The 22976-nt window shown below is 39.5% G+C and overlaps 3 protein-coding genes across 13 annotated transcripts in view; 2 read left to right on the top strand and 1 right to left on the bottom strand.

The window, feature by feature from the left end:
• Positions 1 to 8498, top strand: part of LOC128254271 (uncharacterized) — a 31903-nt gene extending 23405 nt beyond the window's left edge. The window contains exons 1-4 of one of the 2 annotated variants that reach the window (XM_052983205.1): positions 5124 to 5464; positions 7619 to 7962; positions 8019 to 8186; positions 8240 to 8498. In XM_052983205.1, the coding sequence (XP_052839165.1) occupies positions 7768 to 7962; positions 8019 to 8186; positions 8240 to 8410 (534 nt within the window). In that variant the 5' untranslated portion in view covers positions 5124 to 5464; positions 7619 to 7767 and the 3' untranslated portion in view covers positions 8411 to 8498. Of the gene's footprint in view, positions 1 to 5123; positions 5465 to 7618; positions 7963 to 8018; positions 8187 to 8239 lie in introns of those variants that run through there. The other variant, XM_052983206.1, reaches the window with a different exon arrangement.
• The window catches only part of LOC128254268 (uncharacterized), a 38161-nt gene extending 19807 nt beyond the window's left edge, over positions 1 to 18354 (bottom strand). For 6 of the 9 annotated variants that reach the window (XM_052983192.1, XM_052983190.1, XM_052983193.1 and 3 more), the window contains exons 1-3: positions 17933 to 18354; positions 14477 to 15096; positions 13898 to 14414 (exon numbers count right to left, since the gene is read on the bottom strand). In XM_052983192.1, the coding sequence (XP_052839152.1) occupies positions 13898 to 14414; positions 14477 to 15096; positions 17933 to 18008 (1213 nt within the window). In that variant the 5' untranslated portion in view covers positions 18009 to 18354. Of the gene's footprint in view, positions 1 to 4231; positions 5072 to 13897; positions 14415 to 14476; positions 15097 to 17932 lie in introns of those variants that run through there. The other 3 variants (XM_052983198.1, XM_052983199.1, XM_052983197.1) reach the window with 3 other exon arrangements.
• Positions 8493 to 10007, top strand: LOC128254272 (uncharacterized). 2 transcript variants are annotated; one of them, XM_052983208.1, is made up of 4 exons: positions 8493 to 8520; positions 9125 to 9270; positions 9331 to 9495; positions 9546 to 10007. In XM_052983208.1, the coding sequence occupies exons 1-4, from the start codon at positions 8514 to 8516 to the stop codon at positions 9714 to 9716; spliced, it is 489 nt and encodes a 162-aa protein (XP_052839168.1). In that variant the 5' UTR covers positions 8493 to 8513; the 3' UTR covers positions 9717 to 10007. The 2 variants fall into 2 exon arrangements, with proteins under 2 accessions (XP_052839168.1, XP_052839167.1); XM_052983207.1 differs by lacking the exon at positions 8493 to 8520 and having other exon boundaries at positions 8762 to 9270.
• Positions 18355 to 22976: the final 4622 nt, after the last annotated feature.

Raw genomic sequence — 22976 nt, 5'->3', positions numbered from 1 at the left:
AAATTTTACCAAATAAGAGAATTCTCAACGTCGTATTCACTCCTTTTCCTTAGCCAATTTGATACTGTCAAGTAGTGGTGGTGTAGCCCCTTTAAGCACCTTGGCATAAACCGCGAAAAGAATGAATTTAATGCACTTTGGGTGAGGTAAACTAAAAGGTTGCCTCCCTTATGTGTCTGATTTGCTGACAGAGGGGGCCAAGTCAAAAAGGGGAGACACTCAGTTAAGCTGCCTGCAAATTATATTAATATTGGGGCTCTTCATATCATATATTTTTTCCGGATTCATTCCAAATTTTTTGCGCCTGGCTTGCATGCAACGTTTGTATAAGTTTCCCCCAATTTTCGGTTTGTTCTCTTTTGGTGAGTATATTAAAAATACTTTTTTCTATATAAATTCAGAGGTAGAAAGAGGTGCAGGGGCTTCCGAAAGCTGTAATTTATTTTAATGCCGGGTATTTATCATGATACACATACGTTTCTCTGGCTAAATAAAAAAAATGCTATTTCTATGTGGATATTTTTGTGTATTTTGTTTTTACATAAATTGTAAATTAAACATTTAAAGTGCCATGAAATTGGCACTGACTAACCGACCAACTGGCTAACCGGACCCCAAAAACACATGGCCTCCGGGTAATGCCGGGCAATGGTTCATTAAAAATACATAAAATCGAGACACAGTTTATCCCCTGCTCCCCTGGATCAGTTGAAAACTAATATTTATCTAACAAAATTAATATGGTTTGTAAGCCAAATAGAGAAGAGACAGCGAGTGTGTGTGGGGTGCAAAAACTGTTTGTCTAACCAAAAACAAACGACCGAATGTAGCACAATTTTCGGCCACGCATCCTCTCGACCGGAGGCCAAACGCTTTGGAGCGATAAGCCAAATAAATAACGCAGGACGAACAGGACGAACGCATGGAGGTCGGAGTGTAGGCATGGCAGGCAGGCAGCATCATGCAACAAAGTTGGATGCATTGTTCAATAAATCTATTTGGCCTCTAATCGAAAGCAGATAGGGGCGGGGATTGCACCTGGAAAAGGCAACAAATTGCCATTGGATAGGCACAAGACCGGAAGCAGCAACAACATATTAATCCAAATTAGCATCAAAGTGATTTAATTGCTTGGAATTTCGGCGTTGGCAAACACTTTTCGACTTTTCGGCCCTGGACGAAGGACTCACTTGTAGACAAACCCACAAGAGGTGCACAGCCACAGGCCCAAACCAGGCTGCATTTTGTCAACATTTGGCCATCGATCAGGCTAAAAACACGGACTCCCAATTGCACCCATATATTTGCTGCAATTTAAAGTCCTTTGGAGTCTCCTTGAAATTCCTGGAGCAAAAAATGGGAAAAAGAAGCGCTCAGCCAAAGCCCTTGGCACGATTTATGTGGCTTTTAGTAATATGAGCAAATATATTACGTGACGGATCAGATGAGGACCTGAGCGAAGGACAACTAATTGAATTGCTGCCGCTGAAAAGGAACAAACTCGAAATTAATAGGCGCACATCAAACACAAAAATTGGGAAAAGGCCCAACGCCCACCAGCTGGCAGCGAAATTAAAGGGAAACCTATAAAGGCAGGACATTAGGATTTGGCCGCAAAGGATAACAAGTGTAGCCAACTGTGTGCGAGAGAGCAGAGCATTCGAAGCTTGAGTAATATTTATTGAGTACGTGATCTCCTGACCAAATCCCAATGTGAGCGAGAGTTTTGAATTTTTTATTGCGCCCCGGGATGCCGGCCATCACACACACCATCAGAGAAGTGTCCTCCCCACATATACGTATATGTACTTATTCACATATATGGGTATGGGTATGTGTGTCCTGACAGCTGCCAACTTCTGGGTCTATGGTCGCCCTTTTTGGCATGCAAAAGGCGGACAGCAAAGTGGCTTATTAAAAATTTTGTCAACTTGCGAGTTTGCTCCACCAACTCTTTCAGCTCTTACACTTTTTTATGACTTTTTCGCACTCCCCTGGCCCTATGCATATATATTAGATAGAAGCAAACTGCCTTAACTTTGGTTTTCCCGAATCATTAAAGCCCAGCTATGACTTATTTTTAAGAAAATTGTTAAGAATTTATATATAACACGGGAAAAATTCGCAAAAGTTTTAGGTGCACAAACGGAGTTAAAAAATTTAAAGAAGTAAAACCGCTTCATAAAAATGTATTTTTATTTAGTGCTACTAAAAATGTTTTTACCTACAACGGTTACTTTTAGAGATTATTTTTCTATGTTTACATTTGTCTAGTGGTTGTCTTAATTAAATAAACGTTTTTACTATAAATATATCAACTTGAACTTGTATCTTTAACAGATTAAAATGTAATATATAAATATTTCTCCAAGCAACATATAAGTGTTTAACAACTTTAACTCAATTGTTCTGTCAAATGAGCGTTGCGTTATTTAAGATGTTAAGTTCTCCAGGAAGACAACGAACTCCTGGGTGACACAAAAACAATCCAATTGACTGGGACAACACAACAGCCTCATCCCATCTACACGAAAAGAAACCACCTCCGCACTTGTTGGTTTTTCGCAACCCCAAAAAGTGTGCTACAAAAAATGAAGCGCATAATGAAGCTACTCATAAACGAAGTGTCACTGTGTGCGTGTGCGTGTGGGTGTGTGAAATGTTTACTTGCAACCGGAGTGCAGCCACACCCACACATGCGCCCACAAAGGAGCCATTGTTTCGCCATCGCACACACATAAAAAACACTTAAAACGCCGTTAAGTTAAAATAATAAAGTTAAGCGGCCGCCGGGCAGCAACAAAATCTAATGTGACAATGGCCACACGGCTGAAACAATAAAAGCAACAATAAAAACAACAACGAAAGTTGCAACAATTGCTGACATATTTCACAATGTGCAACAAAAGACAAGAAGCAGAAGAAGAAGGGTCAGGTGAGGTGACAAAAAACTAAGCCAGCACAAAAGCTAAGGGTACAAACAACCGTAGGAATGAATGGAAAAAAAAAAACGCCGAACGTTGGGCATATTTTGCATTGTTGCCCACACACACTCACACACACACGCACACGCGGCGAAAGAGAAGAAGGAGTGGAGGAGAAAGGCTCTCCTTTGGGCCTCCTTTCGGTGGCCTTTTGTTTCAATTGTCTGTAGTTTAGGTTTTAGGCGTGCGAGCCTCGTTATAGGTAACTGTAACTGGTTACGGCCTATATGTACACCTATCCTTGTATCCCTGTGTGTTGTGTGCTCCAGTGTGTGTGTGTGTGTGTTTGGTGTCCTTTGCAAACAATAAACGACTGTCAACATATGCGCGAGCCACCCGTGCACGCGTCTCTGGAATGGCGTGCGAATTATTGCCCAGGAAGATATGACATAAAATTTAATGAAATGTTCAGAAAATGCTAAAATCCATGTTCTTGCTGCCCCAAGTGTGTGTTTTCTAAACAAGGGGTGTACAACTTAAGCGAAAATCGAAATCGCGGGCAAAACACAATTTAAAGTTGAGCTTTCCGTGATTTGTTAAAAGTCTAGTAAGTAAAGTAAAAGTTAAAGTAATATTCCCACAAGAGTGTTTGATGTTTTCTTTTAAACAATGGTTTTAGTGTAACTAGAACTAGTAATTAACAATCGAAGGGTTTTTCAAACTCAATCAGTGTTTTTATGTCTAACTTTTCTTCTACACACAGAAACACAAGGAAGTAACATTACAAATAAGAATTTACTACGTTTTTTCAAGGTCATCTTAGAATAAGGATATTTCCAACCGAAACACACGCACATTGAGATGTAAAGAAGTATATTAAATAGGCACAACATCGATAGTAAAACATTCGGTTAGAGACAGAACATGCGACATCAATAACATATTAGAATATTTGGCTTTTGTAAGTTGGTAATAGGGACTTGCAGAATTTTAATTTTAATTTTGTATTACTAATAAACACCTTTTTTAATCTTAGTTAAATGACTTAGGCACTTCAAAATGGAATCATATAAAAGTATCTAACTTTCTTAGAATGTGTTTCCTTTTTAACTTTAAAGTGAACGTTAGCCGAAAAGTGAGTTCAATAGTATTGACGTTTTCTTTTAAGCAATCCTTCTTTTCCTTCAACTTTACCAACTTAAATAGCCAATGTAATAGACTTGGTCCAACCTGATTTTTGTGATCCCTCACTATTGAAATTGACCTGCCACGCCCCCTTTCGGGGGACCTCGAGAGGGCATACTTACTGACACTGAGCGGCATGAGGGCGCTCTGCAAATGGCTGAAGATCTGCCGATGGTGGTGGTGGTGACCCAAACTCGCACCGCTGAAATACAGGTGGTTCTGGTGCAGCGACAACTGCTGGTGGTGATGGTGGTGATGATGGTGGTGGTGCTGTTGCTGCTGCTGCTGCTGAAGCTGCTGCTGCTGCTGCTGTTGCTGCAGGTGGTGATGTTGCTGATGGGTCATTAGTTGTTGTTGCTGCTGCTGCTGGTGCTGCTGCTGATGTTGCTGATGGCTTTGCTGGGCGAGATGTTGCTGCTGGTGGAGTTGCTGCTGCTGTTGCTGCTGCTGCTGTGCGTAGCCAGCATGTTGCTGCGATGCGGCTGCCGTTGCAGATGCCGTCGGGAGTGCAACAACTGCTGCTGCTGCCGCCGCTGCAGCGGTTGCTGTGGCCGCTGCCGCCGCCGCCGTTGCAGTGGCCGTTGCTGTCGCCGTGGCTAGAATGTGATGGGTGGTTGAGGATCGGTGCTGGCTCTGGACCGTATTGAGGCTGTGAATGGAGGCGTGCACCGCCGACTGATAGATAATACCGTTGTTCGACATCGCCGTCATCGACTGGTGGTGGGCGTAGGCGGCCATCGTGGGCGGCACTCCGCCCATTGTGGGTTGCACCGCCGCCGTGGCGGCCACCGGAGCCAAGGGCAGCGATCTGTATCCCGCCATGGCTCGAACTGTTCACCGATCACCGATCACCGATCACTGATCACTCTATAAACACTTTATATTCCGATATTGTTTGTTTTTAGTCCGCCTTGAGCGTCTGATCGCTTGGGAATTCGTGGGTTGACTAAATGGACCGACCGGAGCGGATTATATTTCCTACAATTTTCTGTTCGTTAAATTTGTAAGTTGTATTATATTTTTTTCTCAGCCATAAATTAGTGGGGGGCGGGGGAGTAGATTTTAGGCTTAGTTCGGGTTGATAATGTCACTCCGTGATGTTGATAAGGTCTGCCGCCTATCTTGACATCTCCTTTCCTTCTGTTCATCTCGAGTCGTGTGTCAACACAAATCTCGAATGCGAGCCGGACTGAAATTTCACAAATTTCCTGGACAACCCAACTAACTATGCAAATGGTTAAATATTTATATATGTAACCTTAAGCTTTAACCATTACAGTTGTGTGCATTTACCCCTCACGAGAATCTGAACCTTGAACCAGGGTTCAAACTCAAACGAGTTGCCCAAGTCGCTGGTGAGTTTGGCCGGTTCCGAAACAGAAAATATATACATATTTAACGGACTTATCAACTGACAGCTGCCAACTGAAAACTAGAACCAGATAAGCTCTAGTCTCGTGTCCCTCTAAACAATGTCCAGAAATTTCGTGAATCACACAAAAACAATTCTTATCTTACTCTTCCTTAAATTATTTATGCCATACAAATAGATCTGTTTACACTAAAACACCAATTAACAACATCAATCAACCAATAAATCACTACATAAATGAACATATATGGTACACACATAAAACACATATAGGTGATATACATATGGAGTCCAGAGATCGTTGCAATCTTGAGTACACCAATTTAAATTGACCACACAACATCGACAGAAACAACAACAACAACAAGAACGGAAAGCAAACAACAAACAGAGTCGAAGGGGCTTGAGTAAAGTGTAAACAAATTACATAAACAAATTGAGGCAAATTGGAAGGTTCCGCGAGCGAAGTACTCCCGATTAAATCATGTTTGTGGAAACCTTAATGGCCAGATTAACCAGTCTGTGGACATTTAATGTCGATGCACGGCCAAATACTGGATGAGCCGTCTTCACGTAAGCATGGCGCCGATATACGTAGTAGAACGGTACGTAACGGAGCCAGTTTTTTCCGCAGGGCCAAGAGAAAGCCACGTCCGACACGCTTGGCCAAGGTCTGAAAACTGAACTGAAAACTGAACTGAAAACTGAAAGCGGAAAGTGGAAAGCTGAAAGCTGGCGGAAGGCAAGGACATTCGGCTGGCCGACAGGACACGAGCTGTGCTGTTCGGGCCGAGTTATTGCAATTGGGCCCGGATTCGTCGGTTGCCAGCAGCTTTAAGCCTAAGCAAGAGCGAGCGAGAGGGCCAGCGAGATGATGGATATAGTAGGGGGTGGGGTGCAGGGGGTAAGGTCTTCTGAAGCACTGAATATGTGGGCGGCAAGTTGCGTTACTCCAGGCCCAAAAAATATAATCCTAGCTCATTCAAAAAGCCATCTTTAATCCGTTAAACAATAGTTTAACATATTTTATGTCCACAATAACTTCAATTAAATAAACTAGCATTAGCCATAAACAATTGGCATTAGCCTAATTTCCCTGGAATGCCAAAAGAACTGTGTGGGTTGGTCCACAAAAGCACCTACACACTTCTATTGCACAACTAAATTTAGGGGTTGTTCCCCGACCGTTAGAGACCTGCGCAATAGATTAACCCCCTACCGCCGACCATCGACCACCTAAAACCGGAGAGGCTCGTCGTCGGCTCCATTTGGTCCTACCCCAAAAAACAAAAAAAAAATCCAGCGAAACCAAAACAATAACAAAATCCAGGAAGCACAAAAGAACACAAATAAAAAACAAGAAACGTTGGAGGGAAAGGTGAGGAATTTGCACGTGCCTGGAAAACCTTTGCACACCTTCCGGTGGGCAGCCAACTTGGCGCTGGAATTTTTAATCAAACCCGAAGCGCAACTATGCAACATGGACACGGACGCACCTGCAACACACGCCACAATCCATGGCCTTTATTTACTATATATTTCATAATAAATATATATTTTAGACAGAAATTAATATTAGGCAAATATTTGGGTTATTGTTGGAAATATTCTATGGTGGAATTCGGATATTACTTCACTTCAAATTGAAAGCCACTCTAAAATTGGGTCAACTGAAAAATGTTAGGCAAATATTTTTGACACAAAATACTTCTTTCGATTTTTGTTGTTTTCAAGAGACTTGTATCTTCATTAACCACAGCAATTGATAACAATTAGCTACTCCACACATTTAAAAATTATTTTTGTGGTCGATTTTATATATATTTTAGCTTTTATTGATGACAACTTTAGAAAAGCTGGGATCAAGTTAAAAATGCTACACAGAAACTAGATAAATACTTTCTACAGTCAGGAAAAGTCAACTTACACTGCAATTCTATAAGTAAATTGTATAATCGTATAAAGTTAATTGGGTTGTTCAATAATTTAGTCTTAAAAGACTTTTGTGCCTTGCAATGCAAGACTAAAGGAAAGTTGTCGAATTGTCGTTTCGGTAAACAGAGCTATTAAAATTCTCAACCGCAGATATATGATACGACTTAAATAGAATCATTTGAAACTCCTTTTTTATTTTTAGAAATTAATGGATTACTCTACAAGCAATTTAACAGTCTGATTATAAGGTTCATTTAAGTGAATCCGCCGACAATCTGCCTTTATAACAATGTCATATATTCGCCTCTGAATTGCCATGCCAGTTCAGTCCAGTTTCGATACCCAGGAGTCATGTTAGCAGTGCTGATCTTTGGCCTAGTCCTGCTGTCATCTTTGCCGGTGGAGTCCAAGTTCAAGAGTCTCCACTGCGCAAACTACGATAAATCTTTGGGCGAAATTTTACTTTGCAGAATCAAGGCCATCAACCGCTATAGGAATTCGATAAGTATTCAATTTAGACAGAAGAAGACCGTCAATAATGTGCAGGTACGTTGAGCATCTCCAACTGCCTGATTTCTTTCCTTGAAATCTTTCATCTTCAGATGCGTTTGGAGCTTTTTAAACGAGCCAATGGCTGGCGTCCTTTTCTCTACAATATTTCATTTAACCTGTGCGATTTTCTATCCAAAAGAAACAATATGATCATAGGCCTTGGCTACGAATATATTAAGCCCTACATACCAATGACGAATTACACCTGTCCATTTAAGGTAAATACATCTCAGTTTGCACAAAATATAATACCAGCTTTTATATATTTCAGAAAAATCACTTAATAAAATGCACGGACCTGGAGTTTGATATTGAAAAGTTTCGAGTTCGTTTCCCTATCGAAACGGGCGAATACGCTCTGCAGTTGAGTTTTATCGTCCAAAGGAAAGTAACTTTGACCCTTAATGGATCTGCGGAATACTTCAATTACCGAGAGCACTAGTTCCTATGGAGTTTCTATACGAAAATGATGTTTCGTAGAAAAAGCACTAGTATATATATGTAATTTCTCTGGGCAAGAAGGTTATTTAATATAATTTAATAAAATGTTTGGTAAACTACGAACTGAAAATTACTTTTTAACAACTATTAAACAACCTTATATAAATTTAAGCTTAGTAATATTATACATTTAAGTAAATCAATTTTTTATTGTCTTTTAAATAACTATGTTGCAGTGCTGTTTTACTATTATTTGGTTTATTTTTAATTAAAAGGAAAAACTACTGTACTTTTTTTTCGTTGTACGTACAACTATCTTGGCTTTTGAGTTGTTTGATAAGCAGACCTGATCTTGAATGTCAAAATCCTTAAGTCATTACACTATAATAATATAGTACTAGATACAAATTGAAAAACACTCTTTTTGGATCAGTGAGCGCACTTACCGAGAGCCTGAATAAAAAAAACATAGTCAATAATTAAATTCGTATCAACTGACTTTTCCAACCATAAAAAACTATAGTAATTAATTAATTATTTTCCATTGATTTACAATTTCTGTAAACTTATGAGTCATTGTTTTTAAAAGCAGGTAAATAGTTTAGGGCCACAAGCTTTTTCCAATGTTGCTTTTAACTAAATCAGTTATTTGGTAACCGCCATTAAACAATGTTGGCAGTAATAATCACTCTCCTCGTTTTACATTCCATGGAAGTGGAGGCCAAGTGGAAGACCCTTTATTGCAGTGCACCCAACGACGAGTTTGGTGAAATTTTGCTATGCAAACTAAAGATCATCGATCGGTACAGAAACTCTGTCAATATCAACTACAGAGTTAAGAAAGAAATCAGTCAAGTAACAGTGAGTTATGAGTCGACCAAATTTTACAATTACATTACATTAATTAATAAATTCTGACAGGCTCGCTTAGAATTTTTTAAAAGAGGAAATGGTTGGAGACCCTTTCTGTACAACATTTCTACGGACGGGTGCAGCTTTCTCAACAATCGCAATAATCTAATAATTAATATTTTTTATTCGTACGTAAAGCCGTATCTCGCCCAAAATTTGACGTGTCCCATAAAAGTGAGTTTTATCTAACAATTTACCACAATTATTAACTATGAAAATTACAGGCAAACGAAGTCTTGAAACTGGAAAATTTTGAATTTGATATAAATCAATTTCGAAACCGTTTTCCCATCGAAACGGGCGAGTATGCTGTGCATACGAGTTTGTATAGCCGCAAGAAACTATTAGTGCTTATGAAAACTACGTTGGAGTATTCAAACTATAGAGAAAATTAAGGAATAAATATATACAACTATCTCAAATGTCAAAATCTGGAATAAAAAAGCAGATCTAGTACGTTGTAAGATTCTGCCTAAAATTAAAATAATTACACTCTAGCAGAACAAAAATATATCATTATATAATGAAAAATTAGTTCCGTATCCAAAAGTAATAAATCCGATCTTTCAACTGTAACAAAGTACATGTTCATTCATATTAAAGTTATTATTAAAATCAGATGGACTATTAGCGTGAGCATTTATTGATAAATCCATCGATTTGATTGATTGACTATTTTTGACAATTAAAACTACTGTGGAGTATTCCAACCTTAGAGAAATTTAAAGAATCCTATGAATACAATATAAGTCGACCAACTATGATATGCTGCTCTGTTATAAAAAGTTAATCGAAATGTGTACTTTAATAATCTTTTTTGACCAATCCTGTAATGACCCAAACATTTTTCATTACTAAAATATCAAGTAAGAAAGAGTAAAAGAAAGGTGTTAATTTATATATTTTTAGAACAAGTAATAAGAAACTTTGTTAATTACACTTTTAAATTGAATAAACTCAATAAAATCGATCACTTTGGCGCTTGATCTGACTTAGTTTTGAGATCGGTGTGGAGGAAATTATGAAACACAATAATCATTGAATTGGAAAATTCGCAATACAGGTCACCCTTGACGTAACTACCCAGTCGAAAATTAAAAAAAAAAGAATTCTGGAAAATAATGTGTGATTAGAGTTCTAAAATGAAATGCGGCACAAGTGGCCAAAGCAAATCAGGGCATGGCAAACACGGTCTAAAAAAAGACCAAAGAAAACAAAAACCAGGACTTTGACACAATAATCAAACGAGGTGTCCTTTGTGTGTGTATGAAATGGGGAAAACAAGCAAAAAACACAAAAAAAGGGCGGACAGTGGGCGTGGCAGCGTCAAATTAGGCCCAGTGTTATCTAATTAGCCACCTACAGGATGGCACCTTTCTCACTCTCACCTATTCACCCTCTCTCTCTCTTTCTAGCCCTGTGTGAAGTGGTGCCAGGCGCCGGCCATCATATTTTGCAATTTAACTCACACGAAAAGATTGTTGTCGGCCCTTTCCTTTCTTTTTTAGCCAATTTTTTTCACTCACTTCTGGCACTCACTATTTTTTATTGTTTTTTTGCGTTTTTTTTTTTTTTTTGGACCCGCTCAAGTTTCATAACAACGGAAATGCAAAAGTTTTGTGCAAAACAAAGCGCCAACTTTTTTATTTCTCTTGGCAATTATGTGCTCAAGGAAAGAGGCAGAGGAACGGACTCAAATAATGATAATGAAGCACACAAGGCTCGGCCAAAAGGATTTTTGAAGAAAAATGCACAAAAAGTGGAAAACGAATCGTAACGCTTTTTCTGATTTTTTTTTTGTGACGGAACTTGCATGCAAAAGTATCTCTTGGATCCACATGTGTGTGGGGGTAATTTGTTTAATTTGCTTGCCTTTTGGGCGAAAAAAAAGAGTGATAGAAGACCTCACCGAAAGGCAAATTTCGTGGCTTATTTTAGTTTTCTTTTTTTTTTCCAGAAGGTTGGCCGCCTTTTAGCTAATGGCCATGGCGAATATGATAGGATAACAGGAAAAATAACAACAACAACGGTTACCGAAAAACTAAAGCTAAACTAAATTAAACAAGAAGGAAAGCAAACTTCGGCAAGCCGAAGTTCATATACCCTTGCAGCTATTGCATTAATTAAATACTTTTGAAAACATTTAAATTATGATTTACTTGAGTATGTGCTAAAAAAAAACATTGAAACTATGATTATTTGCAGCTCAATTATTAGATAGTTATTTTATATATTTTTATTATTTCTATGGGAGCTATATGCTATAGACGTCCGATTTTGATAAAATTTATACCATAATTCTGAAATAATTAAACATTGCTATATGTCGAAGAACTAAACAAAAAATTAAAAAACAGAAAAGTTATAATTTTTTTCATTTATTTTTCCGATTGTTCCTATGGGAGCTATATGCTATAGTCGTCCGATTTTGATGAAATTGAAACCGTAATTCTGAAATATTAAACCATTACTATATCTCGAAGAACTAAACAAAAAATTAAAAAACAGCAAAGTTATAATTTTTTTTCATTTATTTTTTCCGATTGTTCCTATGGGAGCTATATGCTATAGTCGTCCGATTTTGATGAAATTTAAACCGTAAATCGGAAATATTTTACCATTACTATATGTCGAAGAACTAAACAAAAAATTAAAAAACAGCAAAGTTATAATTTTTTTTCATTTATTTTTCCGATTGTTCCTATGGGAGCTATATGCTATAGTCGTCCGATCCGGCTCGTTCCGACTTATATACTACCTGCAATAGAAAGACAACTTTTGGGAAAGTTTCATGCAGATAGCTTTAAAACTGAGAGACTAGTTTGCATATAAACGGACGGACAGACGGACAGACGGACAGACGGACAGACGGACAGACGGACATGGCTAGATCGACTCTCCTAGTGATGCTGATCAAGAATATATATACTTTATAGGGTCGGAAACGTCTCCTTCACTGCGTTGCAAACTTCTGACTGAAATTATAATACCCTCTGCAAGGGTATAAATATTTTAAATTCAGAGCTGGCAAAAGTTTTATCAATAAAATGCAAGCGGGCAAAGTCGGCTGTTTGCTGACTTTTTTGTTTTTTTTTTGGCCCCTTTGCTTTTGCATTTGTTTAACTGCAAATCAGATAGAGATCTTCCAAATGTCTGCATTCAACACACATATGCACACTTGGTGTGGCGGTCGCCAATTGAAACATCAGCAATACTTGAGCTGTGCAATATGTCGAGAACTCAACAGCTCAACAGCTCAACTCCCCCACAGAACGAGATGTTGCCTTTGGCCATAACTCGAATCGGGCTTAAAAATCACTTAGACACTTCTAGCATCGCTTTTGGCCTGTCAGCAGAATCGGCGGCCAAGACGACACTCATGTATCGAGTGCAATAATCATCACCGGCTTCCCCTCGAATTTCTCGAATTCGACTTTTTCTGTGGACCTCAGCACATTGCCCGTTTCCCAGGGCGTTGCTCGCCCATCGTTTTCGAGTTGTCAACTTGGCTAATCTGCACTTGGATCTCGAAGGAATTGCCTGAACATTTATTAAGCTCTGCCAAAATGCGTGGGCAGGGTCATGGAATAGTTGAAAAGGCTAAAATTATAGCTAATTGGAGGGAGTGAGTGGAAGGAAATACAATTCCAAGGTCTGTAGCGATGACAATAAAGAGTCTTGGTCTTAAAAGAAGAATTTCAAGGTATTTAAATATATTTTACAAGCCATATTTATTTAAGTTAAACAACTGATAGTTTAGGAACTATGGTTTTCTATATATATAAGCTCTTAGTAAGTATATGAATAGCCAAAAAAGATTTTTTAAAAAAGCCTAATACTGTTTTAAATTCATCAAGTGTTATGTTTTTTCTTTATAAAGAGATTTGTGTTAAGAAACTTAAAGAATTTTCAAAAGCAACCAAATAATTCCTTAAGTTCAGTTGCAACTTTCAATTGGCTCCAATTGGGATCATTGAAAGTCTTGAGCACTTTACGCCCAAACGAATTGATTTGTTTTCAGTTTTTTGTGTTCTATAGGAAATCATTGAGCCGCTTGCCACTTGCCGAGGCACGGGAAAACTTTCTGATAACTCGTAACTTGTTACTCAGCACACACAGCGCTAATGAAGACGGCACACATACAAACGCCTCGCGTTGTGTTCTGTTTATTTTGCCCGGGCCAAGAGCAAAACACCGGACACCAGGGAGTAGCAGACTGATTCGGGTGTGAAAATCAATGGCATTCACAGCTGAGTGCAGCTGTAACCCCGAGGGGGCGGTCAAGACGCTGCTCGATTTAATTGAATAATTGTTAGGCAAGCCACGTTCGCCAAAATTCCTGGTAAATCAGCGAAAATTTCGAAACTAAACAGAAATAGAAGGAAAAACCCCCAAAATAGGCAGCATAAAGAGGGCATACAAAGGCTGGCGAATCTTTCGCCCAGGAGACTGCGTCAGGCTTTGTTTTGCCGGTCCCGATGCAAATGCACCTGCAGCAGCAGCACCTGCTGAAAACCCCGCTAGCAATTTATGCGCCGCATTTGAAATTCGGTGATACCAAATCCTCGAGACTTACCGTTCCCAAGTGGCACATTCGTTTGCGTTGTTGTCGATTGTTGCTGCTGCTGCTGCTGCTCGGTTGTCACCGCGTTGCACAATTTATTTGATGTTGTCGTTGTCGCTGGAGCTGCTGCTGCTGCTGCTGTTGTTGCCGTTGTGGTTGTCGTTGCCTCTAGCTTGCTGCCTCCGTTAATGGCCAAAGTGGTGGCACTTTTTCCCAGCCTCAGTATGGTGGTGGCCGTCGATGATGTGGCCGATATTGCTCCACCGTTGGTGGCTGTTGTTGCTGCCGCTGCCTTGAGCTTGTGCAGCGCTCCTGCCACGCCCTTGGCCGCCTTCGAGGTGCGTGTCACACTTAGAATACTATTGCCATTTGGCGGCGAAGTGGCCATGGAAGTGTTGCTTGCAGCGGAAGTGGCCGATGAGTTGCGTATGACCAGTATGGATTGGGACTTCTCCAGACGCTTCAGCGTTTGCAAAACAAAGGGCGACTTGGTGTCGCAGTTGCTCTCAGAGCTGAGGCTGCGAGAGGCCTGTAAAATATAGTTTAAAAAGTCAGTAATATATAACAAGCGATAGATTAATACGCTCTTACATGTTTCAGCATAAAGGGACGCTCCACCAGCTTGGTGTGAGTGGCATTTGCCTGCTTGGAACGCTCCTGGGCCTTTAAAACGCTCTCCAACTGACTGGCATTGATGGGCGTTTGCAGAAGGATCGTGTTGCTGCTGGCCTCCTTGTTGTTGCCGCTGGCCACAATAGAAATGGTGGAGTTGCTGCTGCTGCTGCTACTGTTGCTGCTGCTGCTGCTGCTGCTGGCACTCGAGCTCTGTACAATAGTTTTTCTGGCCACCGTTGTGGCTGTGGGCAGTTGATTGAGCGTGATGGCCGTGGACGAGTGGCTCTTCTCCTGCTGCTGCTGCTGTTCGCTGAGCAGGCTAAGTATGTCCTGTTTGTTCTGGATGATAATCTGGCCATTCTCGTTGCGTGTACCGCGCAGCAGTATAATGTTGCTGCCGTTCGTTGACTGTTGTTGCTGCTGCTGCTGCTGGTGCTGCTGCTTCTGCTGTTGCATGGCACCGATCTTGAGCTTGGCCGCTCGCAGAGTCGTCGTTGTACTGGTTGCTGCTGTTGTCTTCGCCGATTTAGCTTCATTGCTGCTTAGCTTGCCGCTGCTCTGCGATCGGATTAGGACATTTTTGGAATTGATTTGGCCTAAGAAATAGAAATGAAACCAGAGTTAAGTATTGTAAATAAAATTTCCTTGGGTAGATCTTTTTTAAAATTATATTTTGTGAAAGCTTAGAGAGACTAGTACAAGTAAAATGTTAATAACCCAGCTCCCCTGTTTTTCAATGAACCAACGATTAAAGGCAAAGCAATGCCCTTAAAAGGGTAGGAAATATTAAGCCTTAAAAAGTATCCCCCTTCTTATTTTGTTTTAAATCTGATCTAAAAACATGAGACCTCTTGTTTGATTTAAGTGACTTTTGAAACGTTTTGTTCTCGGTTTCTAGACCACATTCTCGAATTTAGCAATTTACTGTGGCCCCAAAATGCCGATAGCCCCATTGTATGCAGATTCAATGGAAACTTCATGAGCGGCACAAGATTTATGACTCCATCTCGATCGAGTGCCGAAAGCTTTGCATTAGAAGCGCATGTGACAGAACAGGAGGCGTGGTTCCATTGTTGCACTTTCCCAGGACCCCCCCCCCCCCACCAAAAAAAAAAGGGGCTTCGAGCATTACGTATACGCGGTGTATGCCTAGAGCGGTCAGTGGCTCAGACACTCTATTTTGTTGGCCAACAATTGGGGAGGATGGGGGGCTGCCAAACGCTAAATCAAGCGAAAGACGACATGTTTATGGCAGGGACGAAGGACTACTTAGCCGAGGGACCCCGGCACAAAACGCAATAAAAGTGCAACAAACAAACAGCGAGTTTCCAGCCAAGAAAGGAGGAGAAAGTAATGGGGGTAGTTATTTAAGGGTTGAGGCAAAGAGGGTCGTCTCTGCCCTGCATGCGTTGCCAAATATAGACTCTCAAGGCTGAAGGCGACACGGAACGTAAAGTGCGCGCCGGAAACATTTCAAAATGTAGCCTAAACACTTGTCCGGCTCCCCTGCTTTTCCACCCCTCCCTGAATTTCCCAACCCCCCCTTCCCGGTCCTCTTGCTATCCACACCCCCAAAGCATGTGTGTTTGTTTTCGCAAAAACGTGCGGGTCATAATTAGCCGTTGACGCCGCCTTCAGCTGGCTGCCTTTGGGGGGAAAAGCGGAAAAGTGGAAAAGCGGGCCGGGGAAAGCGCCACATGCGACCATCTGACCCCAAGTGGACAAGTGTCTGCGCCCCCCTTCGCCTGTTTTCGAGTGTCTGTGCAAAAAGGTCGCCTGCCGCCAGGCAAAATAAACCGCCTGAATCGGACCAGGATCGGAATAGAATAGGTGGGGCTACGTCAGTTTGGCTGGCCATCCATTCGGGGGCACATACTTCATTGTAATGTATGGCGGAGCAGCCACAACAACCCAGAGATTCGGGGATCAGGGAGCCCCGTAACACATAAAACACTCTTGGCTGAAGCTTCGCGTATTTTTGTCGCGGCTTTTGATGTGCAACGGACCAGGCACAGTGGATAAAATCAAATTTGTTCAGGAATCAAAATAAAGTAAGGGTTTGTAATTAAGTAAAAAATATATATATATAGTGTTATAAAAAAATCAGCTTGGTATATAGCCGCTTGAATGGATTATTATTTAAAATATGATATTGTTGGTTATACTTTTAGTTGGCAAAATAGGTAAATCATTTTATTTTAACTTTAAATGTCCATCTTAGTACATTTATCTTGTTCTATCTTGTTCTTTGTAATTTAACGAATAGTACTTATCATAAAAACATTTTTTTTTAAATATGCTTTAAAAAGTTTATAGCTATTGGCAGAAAATATTGGTCAACAAATTTTCTGTATTTTGCCCCACTGTGCTGTACCACGTGCTTTACACTATTTGCTGAGCAGAGTGCTAGGGGGTTAGAAAAGTTTCTGGGTAGCTGGACAAATTGCAAGTCTATTGAATTTTTATTAGAAGCATAAATCAAAAGAGCGTTAGATATGCCAGCTGGGGAAGGAGTTCGATAAATATGTCAATAGATTCTACACATAGATTGCTGCCAAAGAGTTAAGAAAGAGGGTTAAATCAAAGATGAGTAAACCACATAATTTTCAAGAACTTCAGATTGTGATTGTGTCAACTTGCGTAAATAACTTTTGATAGGGTTTATCATTTTATGGTTGGGTCGTTTAATTTGTCTCAGCTGATTGCGATTCATGGATTTTTTTTCTTAATCAGATTATAGAACGTTAATTTATTTGTTTATGGTTTTCAAAATATTTTTAGGAAACCCTGATATATGCTGTACCTCTAGTAATTTTACTAATAATTTTGGGATCTATAAATTCTAGAATTCTTATTAATTAGTTTATTAAAGCACATAAAACGTGAACCCGAATAAACAAAGAAGTCTGCTTAAGATTTAGTTGTTATGAATTCTGTGATAAAAAATGTTATAGTTTTTCCCAAATAAACTCTGGAACATATACGAAATTAGAGGTTTATTTATTTTAAGCCAGAGATTCAATTCCCCCGGGTCTTGTGAACAGAGTTGCCGTATCGTGAGGAGATCTAGACAACAGCTGATTGCGTCTATAGGAATTTTCCAACTTATGTTCCTATCTTTTTTAAACCATTTTAAAACTGCAAAGTAACGAAAAAGTATTAAGATTTAAGCATTACTTAGAAAATCGAAATCATTGACAAAGGCCACCAGTGGGCTAATGTCCCCAAGAAACCCCCAAACAATGTAAAAACAAAACGCAACGCAAAGCGAAACACAACAAAACAAAAACTAATTGGAAAACCAATATGCGAGGTAATCGGGGAATTTGCAATCAAAGAGAGCACGGCTATCAGATCGAAAGTCGGGAGATACTGGGCTATATATGTATATTAGTATATTGAGGGGAAACGGGGGAGTTGGGGATTACTTACTTTGAAGTTTTAGTGTGGAAGTAGAACTACAAGAAGAAGACGAAGCGCTGGTGGAAATATCGGGCACATTTTCCATGTGCGCAGCTTTAGCATACAATTTTCTTTTGCGAATTGGCACATTTATTTGTTTTATTTTATTGAGAATGCATTTCCATTTTTGCACATCAGCTCACACACACACACACACGGGCACGGGAATCGCAGAACTCTGGGATATCGAAAAAAAGGTAAACAAAACTTTTTCACTGCCTCCGTGTTCGAAATCCGTAGAGTCCTCCGGCGGAATTCGACGTGTCCCAACTGGCCGGTGCATTAAATGCAATAAATAATCAATAACATCACCGTTTCACACACGAAATTATTAAACAAAAACCATAGCGAAAATATTTTGAGTTAGTGTTGGGTTATTCGTGGGACTTGTAGGTTTTACAGCACTGCTGGCTATCGATACATAAATCGATAAATGGAGATGCCAACTTTCTTGTGAGATTTGTTATCGCGCTGCCGCCAGCTTCAAAACGTATTTTGAAAATGTATTTAAATTTTGTGTTACAATCATTTAACACATAAAGCTAGTAAAATGATTCTGTTCAACACAATTTCAGAAGAAAAATGTAAGTTACGATCTCAACTTTTTTAAGACAAGTTAAGTTTAAAACAAAGTTATAGTTTCTATATGTATGATTGACTTTAGCTTATTTGTAATTTACTGAATTATAAAATATTTGTAATTTTACAAGCTTACCTCTTAAATTTTTATTTATTTGTTTTTTTACAAAATTAAGTCTAGTAAAATAAAAACTTGGTGGGACGGGCGCTGAGTCATCTTAAATAATTGTAATTATTACTTTCGCTTAGCGCTTCACATTCAAAATTAATATTTTACTCGTTTTATAAGTTTACGTTTAAATACAGTTTAAATACATTTTAAAATCATTTTACAACAATTTTAACTCGTAGGTACAACTTAATATAGTTTATAGCTTTGTTGCGTGCGCAAATGAATTAAGCTTTAATGTGGTTGTTATTTTAATTCTGTACCATATGAACCAATAATCTGTTAATATTTAAATTTATATTTTAAGAGTCAGCCCTTTAAATTCAATTTCCTTGATAGACGCTGACTTTTGCATCTTGTCTTGGTTTTTTTAGCCTTTGATTTCGCCGTTTTCTGGCCCTCGTTTTAATGTAATTGTTTTATTTGAACCCTACGATATTTTGAGCAAATAAATTTTATATTTTCATGCTAAAAACAAATGTATTTAAATTTTAGTAATGGTTTAATAGGGTTGTTTATGGAGATATATTTCAGCTGCTCTGTTATCAATACAAATAATATATGCCCTTGCCTGCCCCTTTTTTTTGATTGTAAACGACTTTCGCCGAACTTTCCTTTGATTTTTCCAGCCGCCGAGCCCCGCGGTTTTCCGCCCCCTGAAAAACCAGCCCTGCCCCTTCCCCTCCCGCGGCCAGCGGAAGTCTCGAGCTCTATCAAAATCAACGGGCGGCGACTGAAGCGAACACAGAATAATTGCTATAGCTGTGTGCCAGTACCAGTGCCAGTCAGTGCCAGTTCGAAATCGACGACAACATCAGCAACAAGCATTGCAACAACAGCAGCAACACGTTGATAAGTCCGCTGTATTGCCGCTGGCTTGTTATTTTATTGTCGCTTTTGTGGCACATTGAAAATAATACACAAAATAATTGAATTACTCGAAATGTGTGCTTGCCCGTATGCGTGAGATTTGTGTTTGTGTTTCGTGTTTTTATTGGGGGCGTTCAGGGCCCGCTGATAAGCACTGATCAACAGCTAAACGAGATAAGCGCTGCTCATTTGCATGCACAGGGGAAGTTCCCTAAGATGAACTTCCTGACTCACAAAATATTCCTGTTTTGGCTGAGAAATGAACTACAGTTCACCTTTAGATTGTCTTCTAAGAAAGCTTTAACTAAGTGATAGTTATTGTACATTTGTTAAGATAACTAATGACACTAATGATTTTTAAAAAACAAAAACAGTCATCGTAATTTGTTAGGATTTATTTCGAGCCCAATAAACTACTTCTACAGTCAAACCTTCTTAAATTAAACAATTATTTGCCAAAAAAAAAATGTTTCGGAGGTGCCCAAAAACTAATTTGAATTTGACACTCTATTCCAAGGAAGTAAAAACCTTGAGTGTTAATAAAACTAAATTAGTTTTAATTACAAACACATATGCTATGGTCATACGCTAAATTGGAGTATCACTGTATTCAATTAAAAAAGGCTTGTGCTATAAAGTTATATCTATAAAGATTAAATAGGGAATTCATTTTAAACTGTACACATTGTCAATTAAAGTCAAATATTCGGCTAAATATGTTTTAAAAACATTATTTTTGCAGAAATACAGTGTTATAAAATGGTTATTTCCTAGGTCAAGGATTTGAACACATCTTTCTTTAAATTGTAGAAATTCTGATATGTTTCTCCGATTTAATATAGAAATGATTCTCTGCTCTACGACATGTGATAAGGAGCGAGAGGTAAAAACGTGACTCTCGGTTGGGCGGGCATCGGCACGTAAATTATGCTGATGACACCGGCTCCGCACCCAGGCTTTAGTTTAAAACGCTCAAAACTCAAAGTGTAAGCCCAAACGATTGCGCTTGAAAAATACCAGCACGTTTCTACGAGCTGCAAAGCAACAAGAATAACTGGCTTCGGCTGCCATTTGATCGCTGCACACAAATATTTACAATACCATTTAATGACATTTTGCCTTATAAAACAATGAGTAAAAAAAGTGTTTTCTGGTTTCATGCATTTTATTTGGTTAATTGGGCCTTTGAACTCTATTGCGACGATGATGATGATGAAAACGACGCCAAGATAAAGTCATGTGCGACGAAACTTGATTTAAGACAAAGGCTCCGCAGCCCCCCTCAGTCCTCCCCCTCGCCAAACATCCGCTGTCAACGCCCCTTTGCGACGATAACAATTTTGAAGAGACTCCAATCAAATTGCAACTGTGAATTTTTAAAGGCCATTATTACTTGCAAATAAGGGGGCGTTCACACTCCCCCGCAATAAATGCATGAATAATTTTAATAATTGCTAGGATAGCTCGATATTCTGCTTGTTTGGTCAACAAGAATCACATATGTAGTCATAACCGATAGAGTATCGAAACGTTTAATTCTTTCTAGGATGACGTTTAAAAATAATAAATTCAAAAATCTTTAAATTTTGCAGGAATTCTTGTGGTGGTTGGCAATAATCAGCCTAATGGACTTGGTAAAAGCCATTCTTAAGGTGCATACATAGATAAAACATTTACAACATGCTAAGCACTCAAGATTTCTGGGGAACCCCTATAACTCAGATCCAAAACAACCTTACCTTTCTCTTCTTGTAAGTGAGCACTGGTCACCCTGTTGCTCCCCAGGAAAAATCTCTCAATGAAAAGCCATTCGGAGTTTTCCTTTTGGCCGGCGGAAGGGAAACTGGTAATAACGTTGCAGTAAGAGAGAAAATGCCAATAATAACTGCTGTCAGCGACGCAGTGAGCGGCCTCTAACTGTAAATGGCCAATATTGAGCGGGAGAGGAAAGCCAAAACAGGAGCCTAAAAGTCAGTTCGAGAGATAAAGTTGAAGAAAGAGATCGCGGTGACAGAGAGCGGGTGTGGGAAACAGTGGCTTATATGTAGATGGCAACGATACGACAAGGAGAGCACAGTGGGCAAAAAAAAACACTGTCAGCGGACAGGAGTATTCAACCACAATTTAAACTCAGTTTAAGCTCCAGCACTAGGTCTGAACTTAGCCGTGGTCATAAGGTTTGTTTGAATTACAAATACAACTTTGGCTATTAAAAATCGAATGAGAAACATAACATTTACAAAAGGTGGTCAGGTTGACTTAAGGATATTGAGAAAGATACCATTTGTTCTAGCTGATTAGGAACGCTAAATCGATAAAGCGAAATAATAAGTTTGCTGCTTTTCTTTTCTACCGTATCAGCAGCATTAAGCACTAAGCCATATATATCAGTTACCTAAAAACCGAATATCCATTTAATTCCAAGTACCAGAAACTATTTAAGGAATTTAAGCTTTCACGCCAATTTAATTTGCCAAACACCTTGTCCATTCCACGGTGACTGCATCCAAAGTTAAACTCCAATTGCAGTTGCCCCACACTTACAGACACATGCCTCCTCACGCACACTCCTTTATGTAAAGCCGGTTTTTTTGATGGGGGACATGAAGGGGAGGTGGCGGGGGAAGGGATTACAGTCAAAATGTGGCAAAATGGAAAAGGAAAATGAGTACTGGAAAAATGCAAGGCATGCAACAAAACAATAGCAACGCCACGACAGCAGCAACAACAACGACGGAGCAAGAAATGACGCCAACAATAATCAAAATCCTGGTACATTATTATACGCTCGACTTGGGGAACCAGTTTTATTGCAATTTGTATTTGAAGCGGCCAAACAGCCCCAGAAATTACGTATCACGAAAATAAATATATTTTTCTCGCAGCTGCTGCTTCTTCCTCCCCGTCTTTTGCGGCTAATAACGAAAACAACAGCAACGCTATGTCTTTGTTTTTACGTCAGGCCGAGATTACAACCACACACAGACCCAAACCAGGTTACATCTGTGTGTGTAGGCGCGCTTGCCCCACCTGTTGTTGTAATTTTAATTGGCCAAAAGCATTTCGGTGGAATCTCGAGACATTGCCGTATGTTCTGGCAACTGTGGAAAAATCACTTTTCTGGCAACATGTAAAACAATTGAAAAGCAACAGGTAAACAAGCAGAAATACCCACACGCACACAGTCGTATTGCTAAGCTAGACATATGGTTGTATGGGAGTGTGGCTCCAACCGCAAAAGAGAAAACTATAGTCGATTACCTACTCTGGAAATGTTTGGTCTTTTGAGTTCTGGCGTTGTTTTGAAGTGCAGTTGCCCTTGGTTGATGGTACAAAATCTTTTTTACCAAGTTATTAAATTCTCTAATATATAACTTCACATTGTTATAATATACA

Source organism: Drosophila gunungcola, assembly GCF_025200985.1.
Source record: "Drosophila gunungcola strain Sukarami chromosome 2R unlocalized genomic scaffold, Dgunungcola_SK_2 000004F, whole genome shotgun sequence".
In the NCBI taxonomy this organism is placed as follows: domain Eukaryota; kingdom Metazoa; phylum Arthropoda; class Insecta; order Diptera; family Drosophilidae; genus Drosophila; species Drosophila gunungcola.
Note: the sequence above shows the minus strand (reverse complement) of the source record. Positions and strands in the feature narration are given on the sequence as shown.